Raw genomic sequence first — 13,729 nt, forward strand, 5'->3', positions numbered from 1 at the left:
TGATATTAAAGGAATGAGATGGCTAAGTTGCCATTACAATTACAATATTGTTTTACTTAAAACAAATTAATACTTAAGGTTGTTTATAATTGATTTTGTTTTAATAATAACTTTCGAATCTCGATTGATTTATAAATTGGTGATTTGTTAACGATAAGTGTTTTACAACTTAAGTTAATATAATTACTCGGGTAATTATATTTGTTTTCGAATATCAAAAATGGCTTATTACAATTTAGTCCCTGAACGTTTTGTTTTTGTTTTTTTATTAAGTTGTTGGTTAGTAACTTATATTTTGTTTTAATTATAAACAAAAGTAATTAATTTGATTTCGAACATCAAGTTAGCTAAAATACAGTTTAATCCCTAAACCTTTATAAACTTAAAATGGTTCAGTTTTGGTTGTAACTCGGGTTACTTGAAATTTAAGTTATTGAGTTCTGCTTTTAAGAATGATTTATTATTTTATCAAATTATTTTATAAATATAAACTCGGGTTTATATTTGATAAACATTTTGAGTCAGGTTAGACTTGGATCACCTGACAAGTGAGGTTACCTTGTAAATCGATTGTTATTTAAGATATTTAATAATATTTTCTAGATGGATTTTAAAGTAAGAACTCAATAGACTTGTATTAATTGGGCGTTGTTACCTTTTGGGTATTTTGCGCTGTTCTGGATTGTTTTGTTCAGACATGTTATTTGTGCTAGTCTTATGTGGTGTCTAGTACTCTCTAGAGTTAGGGTCTGTTTTTAATAATTATGTTATTTGTCTAGACCCGACTATTCTTCGTGCTTCAGAAGCGAACCAGGATTAATTGCTTGCCAGTTATCACGTGGATTAGCAAGCAGTGAGTTTGTACTTACTATTTACCGCTTTATTAAATAAATTGTTATGTGGTGTCTAGTACTCTCTAGAGTTAGGGTCTGTTTTTAATAATTATATTATTTGTCTAGACCCGACTACTGTTCGTGCTTCAGAAGCGAACCAGGATCAGTTGCTTGCCAGTTATCACGTGGATTAGCAAGCAGTGAGTTTGTACTTACTATTTACCTCTTTATTAAGTAAATTGTTATTTTAATATATAAATATATATTGTATGTATATTTCGAACTGTTTTCCCATTATGGCTTTTAGTTGGAACATGCTACCTAATGGGTATCATTAGGACTGAGTGCGCACCGGTATTGATCTAGATAAGGTATGTGATATGTGGTGGTAACTCGGTGTGAGCATAGCTCTCGGGACCAGTAGAATAACTCGGTGTAGCTCAGCTCTCGGGACTCTGGATATGGATTAAGTGCGGTCTGTGGTAACTCGGTGTAACTTAGCTCTCGGGACCAGGCCTATTGAATTATGGATATATTTAGTATTGTGGATTAGGGTTCCAACTATTATACGTAATGTTCATATTAAATGTTTTAAAAGGGTTTTAAAGGTTTTCCACTTGATAAATGTAAATAGTGGTATGAACTCATCTCAGTATATCTGACCCCGTTGTTTTCCCAATTTTTTCAGGGTTATGATATGAGCGAGTCAGCTGCTCTCCGATTCTATATTTCCTCGGAGGTTTTACTATATTTAATAAGGTTATTAAACTGATTTTATTCTTAGATCGCAGTAGTAAATAGAAATTTTATGTCAAATACTTGTTATAAATTTATTCAATGAATTATTGCTATTTTGGCATTCTTTTATTAACTTGGGTTAATATATACTTCTGCTATGTTTAAGACTCAGAGTTGGCTGAGCATTTTATAATAAATGTTGTATATTATGAACTGCTAGAACTAGGCTGAAGTCTCGGTTGCCCCCGAGCATTGGTTTTCTTGCAGGCTTATATATTTGTTGGTTATCCGCAAGGCTAGCTACGGGTTTTGGTGCAACCATACCCATACCCTAGCGCCGGTCGCGATTCATGAAAATGGGTCGTGACAAGGATTAATGAGATTAATATTCGTCAAATGGATATAAAGCGTAGTTTATATGATATGGAAAATCAAATAATAATAAGAATGGAAAACGCCCTAAAAGTTAAAAGCAAGAATAATTACTAAGTCGATTATTTGATAACTAAATCAAATAAATGTGTTGCAATTTAGGTTTGTATGATAAACCTAATGGCATATGAGCGATAGAAGAGTATAACGACGAATTGATATAGCATGTATCGCTCTTATACGCGAAAATTCAACAAATCGCGTATATGTTTAATTCTCGAGTCTTAAATGTCTATTTCCAATTAGATTCTTACTCGAGCTTTATTATTACTTGTTATAGATCCAAAAAGGAAGCGTAATACCAGACAAGAAGCTCAGGGAACTTGACGGGTGTCGAGACCAAAGTTTTTGGAAAATACAGTGAGTTTATTGTGGATGCTTACATTTGCAGTATTTAAAGTGCATTTCTTTCAAGAAAATTCTTTATATAATTGCATAGCATCATTTTAAATAAAATGTCTTGCTTGAAATGCATACATCATGGTTTTGAAACCTGTATGAATCCGATGAAACAAGCTTTCCTATTGAGCGTCAATAGAAACTGTGTGATCACCAGTTAAGCTTAGAGGTTCTACAAGCATCAGAAAATGACAAAAATCTTCTCGAGAACACGACAGGCATAGATTCAACTCGCTGGATGTATCTCGGGACCTATGTCGAGGGAGTTGAACTCGGTGGAGTTATCTCGAGACTCGCCTCATGGATTGGATAAAGGATAGTACTAGTTAAACTCGGTAGAGCTATCTTGTGACTATACTATACAGTTTTAGTGAAACTCGGTATAGTTATCTTGGGACAGAAATGGATATGGGTTGTGACAATACAAGATAAGGTTTAGGGTTCCAATTGGAGTATTATACGTGGATGTATATAAATGATTGTTTATAGCATTACTTGAATGTTTTATGCAATACTCATTTGTAAACTTATAAACTCGGTTAGTTTTAACTGACCCCGTTAATATAACCATTTTTCATGTAAATAGTCTTTTTGGGAGGTAACAGAGTTCTATCCTTATTCCCATGTCCGTATTTTGGGAAGTACGTATAGAGGAAGTTACTGTCAGTTGTGATGCAGTTAATTAAAGTCCTAGTCTGTATATATACCTCGTGTTAAACGGTTTTAAAAAGCTATAGCTTTAGTCTGATATAATTAGAATTGTATTATTTTGAAAACTGCGCTTAAACCGTTTTGTTACGAAACAGGGCTATGCTAGATATGAGATATCACAACGTAAGACCCTGATTTCTGTAAACCGTCTAGAGAGCATAAGTAAAAGTTTGTAATCGTAACGCTTTGAATAGTTTTGTTGCGAAAGCTTTTTTATATATTCATGTGTAGTTTATACTGATTTCTTGCGAATTTTTTATTGCATTTCTTAGGCTTGCTACGGGTTTCGAAACTACCATTCCCTAGCGCCGGTTTCGGCCCGAGATTTAAGTCGTGACAGACGTGGTATCAGAGCATTGCTCTGAATACGTTGAGGTTATTTGTATCTAGGGTGGACATTGTCACTAGGTTATGCTAGGAACTACTGCAACAATATGACTCAAGTGATGTCATCAATAAGTCCTCATTATCCTTTAAGTTTTGAAATCTTCCCTATAGAGTACAAGTTTAAATTGCGTTTAGGATCGAGATTTGCGATTAAGTGCAACACTTATACACTCATAAGAATATTGATCGTGATTTTGTTTGCTTTGGTCAGGATGGATGACCAAAGGCAAGCAAGAACTTGTGCAGTTGTTGCGCACAAAATGGCACAAGAAGAACAAGGAGACGAAGAGGCTCAAGATTAATCTTCTGTCCATGCAAGACAGCCTGAACAGGTGTAAGTAATCGGAAGAGGTAGAGGCCGAGGTAGAGGCAGAGGTCAAACTACCAATGTACAAGAACTAGAGATACATGCACCCAGAAATGAAACAACCAGCAAATCCCCTAGGTTTTAACATGGACCAGTTTTTGAATGGAATTGCGGCTTTGTGAATCAATCAGGCAGTAAACAAAACTATGCATCGAGATCAAATGCAGCAACGGCAGCAACGCTTAGTTAGAAATGTTGACCGAGATATTGTTGTACCTTACATACGTCTTAAACCAATAGAGTTCGACGGATCTGGAGATGCATTAGACTCCGTAAAGGAAGTAGAGCATAACGCTAGATGTCTCCAAGCTGATGACAGGCAGTCTATCATTTTCGTAGAAATGTCATTAAAAGGACCAGAAAAGGATTGGTTCTAGCGAGTAATTCAGCCAACTATGGGTCAGATGACATGGGCTAAATTTGTTAATCACATTAGAGAGTTCTTTCTCCCTTATTCAGTGATAGAATTTCATCGTGATCAACTGCTGAACCTGAATAAATGAGATAGATTGGTGCAAGATTATGTCATGGATTTTACACGATTAAGCCGATTCACACAAAATCTAATGATTGACCCTATAAGAGTGAACATAAGGTTCGCAAAGGGTTTAGGATCCGATTTTGTGAGTTGATAGGAGTAAAATACTCCTATTTACTCGAGTCGTTTCACTACGCTTTAGTGTAATTTGTCTTGAATTTTGAGGTGTTTGTGCGACTTATTTGTGTGCTCAAGATTTTCAGGACATTGGAGCGTTTTAGAGAATTTTTTGCGTAAAAGAAGGAAGAATCAATGAAAGCGAGCAAGGAGCGAAAGATCGAAGCAATTGAGGCTAGAGCAGAGTGTCTCAGATTGAGACACTCCTCTTAAACTAGTGTCTCGATCCGAGACACAAGAAAAGTGTGGGCAGATTGCCTAGGATGGAGTGTCTCAGATTGAGACCCATCCCTTAAGTGATTGTCTCGATCCGAGACAAGAAGAAAAGAAGGAATTCAGCTTTGAAACACTTGCACATGGCTTGAGGCTCACTTCCAATTTTAGCCAAACACTCTTTTAATAGTTGTCTTTTATTTCTCTTTTGTCTAATACTATAAAAGCAACTTTATCTCATTTTTAGGTTATGCAACTTTTATTACATTAAACTTATTTTCTTCTGGTTGTCTCTCTTAGAATAGTTAGAATCTACCTAGGTTTTATGCTTCAAGCTTTCCACCATTGTTGTCGTTGTTGAAGCTTGTATGGTTATAAGAACAAGATTTCTATTATTGAACGCAAGCTTTATTAGTTGAATCTTTGTCTATGATTCATTGCTCTACATTTCTACTTAAGGTAATTATTTCTACTTTTGCTATGTTATTCCATTGTTACTTTGTACTTAGTGTTAATTTAGTTATGGTTGGCTAAGTTCTTAGTTTCGGGGTTGTCTATGATTACCATATATGATGATTAGGTGAATAGGTTGGGTTTTGGATTAGGATTTTGTTGTGTTTCCTGGACTTAATGTCTAGATTAAGTTGATCCCTTAATCTTTGATTTGTGTTTGATTAGTAGAATGAGAGTTATCTAATTAAAAGGACCTAGTTAAGCACAAACTTAAGACTTAAATGCACGAGGGTGATTTAGGGCGTAAGTGGTTGTTTAGTTTTCGATTTAATCGTGTTGATTAGTATGATCGAAGTCTAAATGTGCTAGGGCAATTTAGATTTTGGTTTATTAATTAAATGTCGGATCTTTCAATTTTAGGCTTGAGAGAGCGGAATTGATACCTTAGGATAGCTTGACCCGAACCAATATCCATATACTCGACCCAATTACCCAGGATTCGCTTTGGCATGATTAGCAACCTCTAGGCGCCTTTTATTTCTTGTTTAAATCCTTATTTGATTAATCATTGTTAATTAGTCGTTTAAATTCCAATTCAATAGTTGTTTAATTTTAGCTCTTTGCTTATTAAAAACAAAAAAAAATGCCATCTTTGTGCTAACAAAATTGAATAACACCTAAGTTTATTCTCGTCATTGATTAAATCACTCTTTGTGGGATCGACCTCGTTCTTATCGAGTAATACTAGTTGCGATACTGTATATTTGTAGTAAAATACCAACATGAGCTTAATGGCAGATGTGAGCAGGGAATTGGTTCAGCTTATGAATAGTGCTCGACAGATCGAGACTGCCCTGGTTCAATTTGGATGACTTCTAGATCTCTTTGGTCAAGTGCTAACCAGAAGTGAGTATGTGCAAGTAGCACAGAGTGCCCCATAAATCTTACGCTAGGAAATTTCCTAGACCCCAACGCAATCGAGGACATAAGAGAAGTAGACATGGTAACCGAGTTGGAAGGTTTGATACTAGAACAACGGGCGGTACATGAATTGAAGCACCTGTTTATCCAACTTGCAGTAAGAGACATTTTTTAATATGTCATTTTGGTTCAGGAGCATGTTTCAATTGCGGGCAACAAGGTCATTTTGTCAGAGAATGCCCGAGGCAAGTGCCTTAAGGCTCAATGACTATAGTCGCACAACTATTCTATCAGCAACAGCAATCTGCGTATTAGACAATGTCTGGGTATGGTCAGACAGGAAGTACATTTACTGGCCATAGAGGCTGAGGTTATGGAAATCGAGGAGGAAGGGATGGCGGAGGACATGGAACTGGTCATACTTCCCAGGCTGATGGAGGTCAGGCCAGAGTGTTTTCATTAAACCCTCAGGAAGCACAGGCTTCCAATGCCGTTGTGCACGGTACAGTCCTTATCGCTTCTCAAGATACCATAGTATTATTTGATCTGGGTGCTATGCATTCACGTTTCACCTAGTTTTGCAATTAATTTAGGGAAACAACCCGCCAATTTACAACGCTCTTTGCCAGTAGCTTCCCCGGTAGGCAAAAGTACATAAGTTAGCATAATTTATTCTCTGTGCCCTGTGAGTGTACCAGGACGAGAGTTGCATGCTGAATTAATCTTTCTAGAAGTACTAACTTTCGACGTTATATTGGGAATGAATTGGCTAGCCCAGCACTATGCCAATGTAGATTTTTGCAAGAAAATAGTAACGTTTTGTCCCCCTGGAATTGAATCTATTTCAATCCAAGGTGAGAAATTGGAATCTCCCATAGGCATCATTTTAGTAATTAATGCATTTACGATGCTAAAGAAGTAATTCCAAGGATTAATGGCTATCGTAAAGGAGATACAAAAGCAAAGGGTAGAGGTACAAGATGTACCCGTAGTATCGGATTATCCGGATGTGTTTCCAGAAAAAGTACCTGGACTACCACCGGATCGAGAGATAGAGTTTTGTATTGAGTTGGCCCCTGATACAAAACCAATATCTATACCCCCATATCGGATGGCGCCAGTAGAACTAAAGGAACTTAAGGAACAATTGGAAGAGTTGTTCAATCATGGATTTATTAGACCAAGCGTTTCCCCATTGGGGTGCACTAGTATTGTTTATTAAGAAGAAAGATGGATCATTTCGATTATGTATAGATTATCGTCAACTGAACAAATTGACGATTAAGAATAAGTATCAATTACCAAGGATCGATGATCTATTCGATCAATTGCAAGGAGCAAAGTATTTTTAAGGATCGATCTTAGGTCAGGTTATCATAAGTTGAAAATACGAGATAGCGATATTTTGAAAACTGCTTTCAGAACTCACTATGGACATTACGAGTTTCTGGTGACCAGCAGCTTTCATCGACTTGATGAATAGAGTATTTAAGCCATTTTTATATCAGTTCGTGATTGTGTTTATTGACAATATTTTGATATATTCGCGTTCGGAAGAAGAACACGTGTATCATTTACGACTAGTACTTCAAGAACTAAGAGCGCATCAGCTCTACGCCAAATTTTCCAAATGTGAATTTTGACTAAAGGAAGTGGCGTTTTTGGGACATGTTGTGTCTCAAAATGGAATTATGGTCGATCTAAAGAAGATTGAAGCTGTATCAGAATGGAGACGACCTAATTCAGTTACAGAAATCCGTAGTTTCCTAGAATTAGCAGGATACTATAGACGTTTTGTACAATATTTTTGAAAGATCTCTACACTTTTGACAAAGTTAACAAAATAATGTGAAATTCGATTGGACTGATAAGTGCGAAGCCCTTTTTTGAAACTATATGAGTGCTTAACAACATCACCAATGCTAACTTTACCTGAAGGCACGGACGGATTCACAGTTTACTGTGATGCATCAAGGATAGGACTAGGATGTGTCCTCATACAACATGGTCGAGTAATAGCCTATGCTTCTCGACAGTTAAAGAAAAATAAAGCAAATTACCCAACCCACGATTTGGAATTAGTGGCGCTAGTTTTTGCTTTAAAGATTTGGAGGCATTATCTATATGGAATAACATGTGAGATATTCACGGATCATAAGAGTTTGAAGTATATCTTTGACCAACGTGAACTACACCTTAGACAAAGGAGATGGTTAGAGTTATTAAAGGATTATGATTGTTCTATTCAGTACCATCCTGGAAAATCCAACATAGTGGCAAATGCTTTGAGTAGAAAGTCTGCAGGCAGTCTTACGCACATTACGAAAATGTGGCAAAGACCATTTGTTAAAGAAGTTCATGAATTTTTTTAGCCAAGGAATTAAATTTGAAGTTTCAAAAGTTGGAGTTTTTTTGGCCCAGCTAAGTATTAGACCAACGATAATTGATTGAATTAAGGAATTATAAGTAGATGACCCTCAACTAAAATGATTGACGAATGAAGTTCAACAAGGAAGGATATAAGATTTTGGTATCATCGATAGAGTGTTGCAACATGGCACTAGACTGTGTGTGCCAGAGCTGGATAACTTAAGACAAAAGATCATGGAAGAGACCCATGGATCTACAAATAGTGTTCATCCAGGATCAACAAAAATGTATCGAGGTATTAAGGAATTGTATTGGTGGAGTGGAATGAAAAAGGACACTACAGAGTATTTAGCTAAATGTCCGACTTGTCAGCAAGTCAAACTAAAACATCAACGACCATATGGATTTTGGCAAGCTTTGCCTATTCCAGAATGGAAATGGGAAAAGATCACCACGGATTTTGTGGTCGGTTTTCCTAGAATTCAAAAAGGATTTGACTCCACATGGGCAATAGTAGATCGTCTAACAAATCAGCACATTTTATACCCATCAAAACGACATATTCAGCAGCAAAATTGGCACAAGTGTATATTGACAAGATTGTTTGTGTACACGGAGTTCCAGTGTCAATTGTTTCTGATAGAGGTTCAGTTTTTACCTCACGCTTCTGGAAAAGTCTGCAAGAAGCGCTAGGAATGCAATTATATTGCAGTACAACATTCTATCCTCAAATAGATGGACAGTATGAGAGAACAATTTAAACACTAGAAGACATGTTACGTCTCAGTGTATTGGATTTCATAGGTAGTTGGGATGAGTACCTACCTTTAATAGAGTACTCATACAATAACAGTTATCACTCGAGCATTGAGATGGTTCCCTATGAGGCTCTATATGGACGTAAATGTAGATCCCCTATCTTTTGAAACGAGTTACGTGAAAGAAAGTTGACGAGAGTAGAGATTAGTCAGATTACCTCAGAGAAGATACCATTGATTAGACAATGTTTAAATACTACTTCCAATCGAAAAAAGAGTTATGCAGATCCAAAGAGAAAGGACATTGAATTTCAAGTTGGCGACTATGTTTTCCTCAAGGTATCACCTATGAAAGGTGTAATTCGCTTTGGAAAGAAAGGAAAGTTATCTCCAAGATATATTGGCCCCTATCAAATAATAGAACGCATCGGAAGAGTTGCGTATAAATTAGAATTGCCATCAGATTTATCATAGGTTCGCCTTGTGTTTCATATTTCCATGCTCCGGAAATATCTATCGGATCCCTCTCGTGTGATTCAACTCCAGACATTGGAGGTGAATGAGGAATTATCGTATGAAGAAGAACCAATAGAGATTGTTGATACGCAAATACGTAAGTTGCGATCCAAAGAAATTTTGATGGTAAACGTTCTTTGGAGAAACCATTCGATCAAAGAATGGACGTGGGAAACAGAGGCGAGTATGCGCCATAGATATCCATATATGTTTATCTCAAGTGTGTAATTAAATTTTAAATTCGAGGACGAATTTATTATAAGTAGGGGCGAATGTAACGACCCTAAAAAGTTTACGATAAGTTAGAACGTACTTGCACCTAAATTATAAAATTTAGGTCAAATAGGTCGGAAATAGGAAATTAATTAATAAATATAGTCGAAATAGGAATTAATACGTGAAATTGGAAATAATAATAATTTGGAGTTAAGGTTATTATTATTTAAAAGAATTAAGAAATTGATCGAGATAAGCCCGTTGGAAAGTCATTTTTAGAATTAAGCACGTCGGTTTGACGTTTGAGTTAAAGTGAACCTTTAACCCATTAAATGATGACACGTGATTCAATATTCCACTTAAGTCTTAAGCTATCTCATTTTGATGAGATAAGATAAAAAATGAGGGAAATATAGAAAACCCTTACCCTTTCCTTCTCAAACCGAGCCCCGCATCACCATAGCTTGAAGTTTAACTCACCATAGCCTTCAATTTCTTAAGGCAAAATCATCACAAGGAAAAGGTAAAGAAATATAGTTCATCAATTTGAAGTTTTCTTGGATGATTATTGTGATATTTGGATTTGAATTATTAGTTTTAAGTTTGATTTTTCATTATTTGTAAGCTATGGTTATAATTGATGATCGAATTGAACTGTGGGGTGAGTTGTGAGACTTGTTGTGTGTTTAATTAAGGTGTAGATGACCCTTAGCTCCGGCGAGGTTCCAGCCAGCTGGATTCTTGTTCCGACGAGCAAGAATTCTACCATTAACGGCAGAATTGTTGCCACCGAAGCAGAATTCTGCCATCGATAGATTACCGCTGCGAACAGAGCTGAGCTCTTATCCGGCTGGACTGTTAAGGCAGTCCTTAGGGGCTGCTTGGGCAGTCCCTCATCGTCGAGGAAGATGATGACTTGATCGCTATTAGCTAGCTTGACGTTTTGGTGATTTGAGTTATACGTAAATGCGATAGAATGTTACGTTAACTAAACATAAATTGCTTATGGATTAAAAAGTACATTTGGAGTATATGATTAATTAGATTAATAAACGTCAAATGGATTTAGAGCGTAGTTTATTTGATACGGAAAATCAAATAACAATAAGAATGAAAGACGCGCTAAAACGTTAAAAGCAAGAATAATTACTAAGTCGATCTTTGATAAGTAAATCAAATAAACGTGTTGCAATTAAGGTTTGTATTATAAACCTAAAGGCATATGAGCGATAGAATAGTATAACGACGAATTGATATAACATGTATCGCTCTTATACGCGAGAATTTGACGAATCACATATATGTTTAATTCTCGAGTCTAAAATGTCTAGTTTGAATTAAATCCTTACTTGAGCTTTATTAATACTTGTCATAGATTCGAAAAGGCAGCGTAATACCGGGCAAGAAGCTCAGAGAACTTGACGGGTATCGAGATCATAGTTTTTGGAAAATGCAGTGAGTTTATTGTGGATGTTTACATTTGCAGTATTTAAAGTTCATTTTTACGGAAACTGATTATACAATTGCATAGCATCATTTTAAATAAAATGTCTTTCTTGAAATGCATACATCATGGGTTTCAAACCTGTATGAATCCGATGAAACAAACTTTCGGCCTATTTAGTGGCAATAGAAATTGTGTGGTCACCAGTTAAGTTCATAAATTCTACAAGCATTAGAAAATGACAAAGATCTTCTCGAGTACACGACAGGCATAGGTTGAACTCGGTGGCTGTATCTCGGGACCTATGTCGAGGGAGTTGAATTCAGTGGAGTTATCTCGGGACCCGCCTCATGGATTGGATAGTGGATAGTACTAGTTAAACTCGGTAGAACTATCTCGAGATTGTACTATGCGGTTTTAATTAAAATCGGTAGAGTTATCTCGGGACTAAAACCATAAGGAATAAGTATTAGAAACATGTTCAAGACAGCAGTAGTTATGTGTTATGACAATACATGCTAAGCTTTAGGGTTTCAATCGGAGTATTATACGTGGATGCATATAAATAATTTTTTATAGCATTGTTTGAATGTTTTATGAAATACTCATTTGTAAACTTATAAACTCTTTCAGTTTTAACTGACCCCGTTAATATAACCATTTTTCAGGTAAATAGTCTTTTTGGGAGGTAACAGACTTCTATCTTTGTTCCCAAGTCCGTATTTTGGGAAGTACGTATAAAGGAAGTTCATGTCAGTAGTGTTGCAGTTAGTTATAGTCCAAGTCTGTATATATACCTCATGTTAAACGGTTTTAAAAATCTACGGCTTTACTCTAATTTAATTAGAACTGTATGTTTTTTGCTAGATATGAAATATTGAGACATAAGACCTTGATTTTTGTAAACCGTCTTTAGAGCATAAATAAAAGTTTGTAATCGTAACGCTTTGAAAAGTTTTGTTGCGAAAACATTTTTATATATACATGTGTGGTTTATAGTGATTGCTTGCGAATTTTTTTATTGCATTTCTTAGGATTGCTACGGGTTTCGGAACTACTATTCCCATTCCCTAGCGCCGTTCTCGGTCGGAGATTTCGGGTCCTGACAAAGCCTCTGAGCGATAACTTCCTACAAAAAGATTGGAAAACATATCAGTTTAGTATTATTTTATTAAAAATGTATAACATATCTAACGTAGCAATTAATTTATAACGTAAATTTGGCAGCATTTCCTCTATAATATGAGCATCACCCATTTTTCAGGACACCTTGCTAACATATGCACATTTATATACAACCAGCAGGCATTTTCAACAAACCTAATCTAACTACATGTTAATTTTAGAACTAAACAATGATTTGAAATAAACTATAGTAATTAAGTAACATAAAGTAAATTTTAGGACTTACAATCATGTCCCGAACCCTCTTGTCAACCAAGACTGTCCCATTGGCCTTCTTGGAGTGCAAGCAATTATACAGCTCTAGTGCAGTCGGCTTGTGGCCGAGCTCCTTAGCCTATCAGAGAAACATATAATTTCATTAGTGGAAAAAAGGCTTTAATGCACCAAAAAATCACCAACTTTCGCGTGTTTTTGGTATTTAACATAATCTTTTAATTTTGACATATTTAACATGAACTTTCCAATTTTTTGCAATTAAGACAACATTTGTTTTTCTATGGAAAAATAGTGTAATTTTACATCAAAAACGGCGTCGTTTTAATCTAAAATTGTCTTAAATTGCAAAATTTTGAAAGTTCGTGTACTTTTTTGCCAAAATTAAAAGATTATGTACGAGAAAGTTGGTGATTTTTGGTGCATTTAAGCCAAAAAAAAGATAATTATAGTATAAAAGATTAAGAAGCAAAACATCACATCTATATTCTTAATGGCGGAACGGTATCCTCATGTATGGTGGGCTGGGCTAGAGCCAGGTCATGCCGGCTCGCTCGTATGATTAGCTCGCGTTTTCTCGGACTTCTTCCTAGCATTCTTCGTCGCCTAGAACTCCTTCTAGGCTGTCTAGATTCTTTCTCTCACCGAGCTATGCCTGTCGTCCTTCATCTTCATCTTGTGGATGGTGTTCTTATAGCGAACGCCCGCGTGCTTCATGAAGACCTGTCTGATGAGGTCCTCGCTGTAAACTAACTCCCACCAAAAGTCCTTCTGCAAATAGTAAACAACAAGTGTAAGTTACTATTTCTCGCAAAAATTTAAACTTTAATATTAAAATAGGAATATAAATATCTTCTCTGAAATAATACCCCTTCTGTTCAGAGGTCAGAAATTGCCATGCTGTCCCTTTTTCGAAAC

General features: G+C 36.0%; 1 protein-coding gene across 1 annotated transcript; it reads left to right on the forward strand.

Annotated features, from left to right (window-relative positions):
* The first annotated feature begins 8,028 nt into the window (after positions 1–8,028).
* Positions 8,029–9,172, forward strand: LOC126678328 (uncharacterized). Its single transcript, XM_050373230.1, has 2 exons — positions 8,029–8,405; positions 8,653–9,172. The coding sequence occupies exons 1-2, from the start codon at positions 8,029–8,031 to the stop codon at positions 9,170–9,172; spliced, it is 897 nt and encodes a 298-aa protein (XP_050229187.1).
* Positions 9,173–13,729: the final 4,557 nt, after the last annotated feature.

The sequence above is a fragment of the Mercurialis annua genome, linkage group LG4, assembly GCF_937616625.2.
Source record: "Mercurialis annua linkage group LG4, ddMerAnnu1.2, whole genome shotgun sequence".
Lineage (NCBI taxonomy): Eukaryota > Viridiplantae > Streptophyta > Magnoliopsida > Malpighiales > Euphorbiaceae > Mercurialis > Mercurialis annua.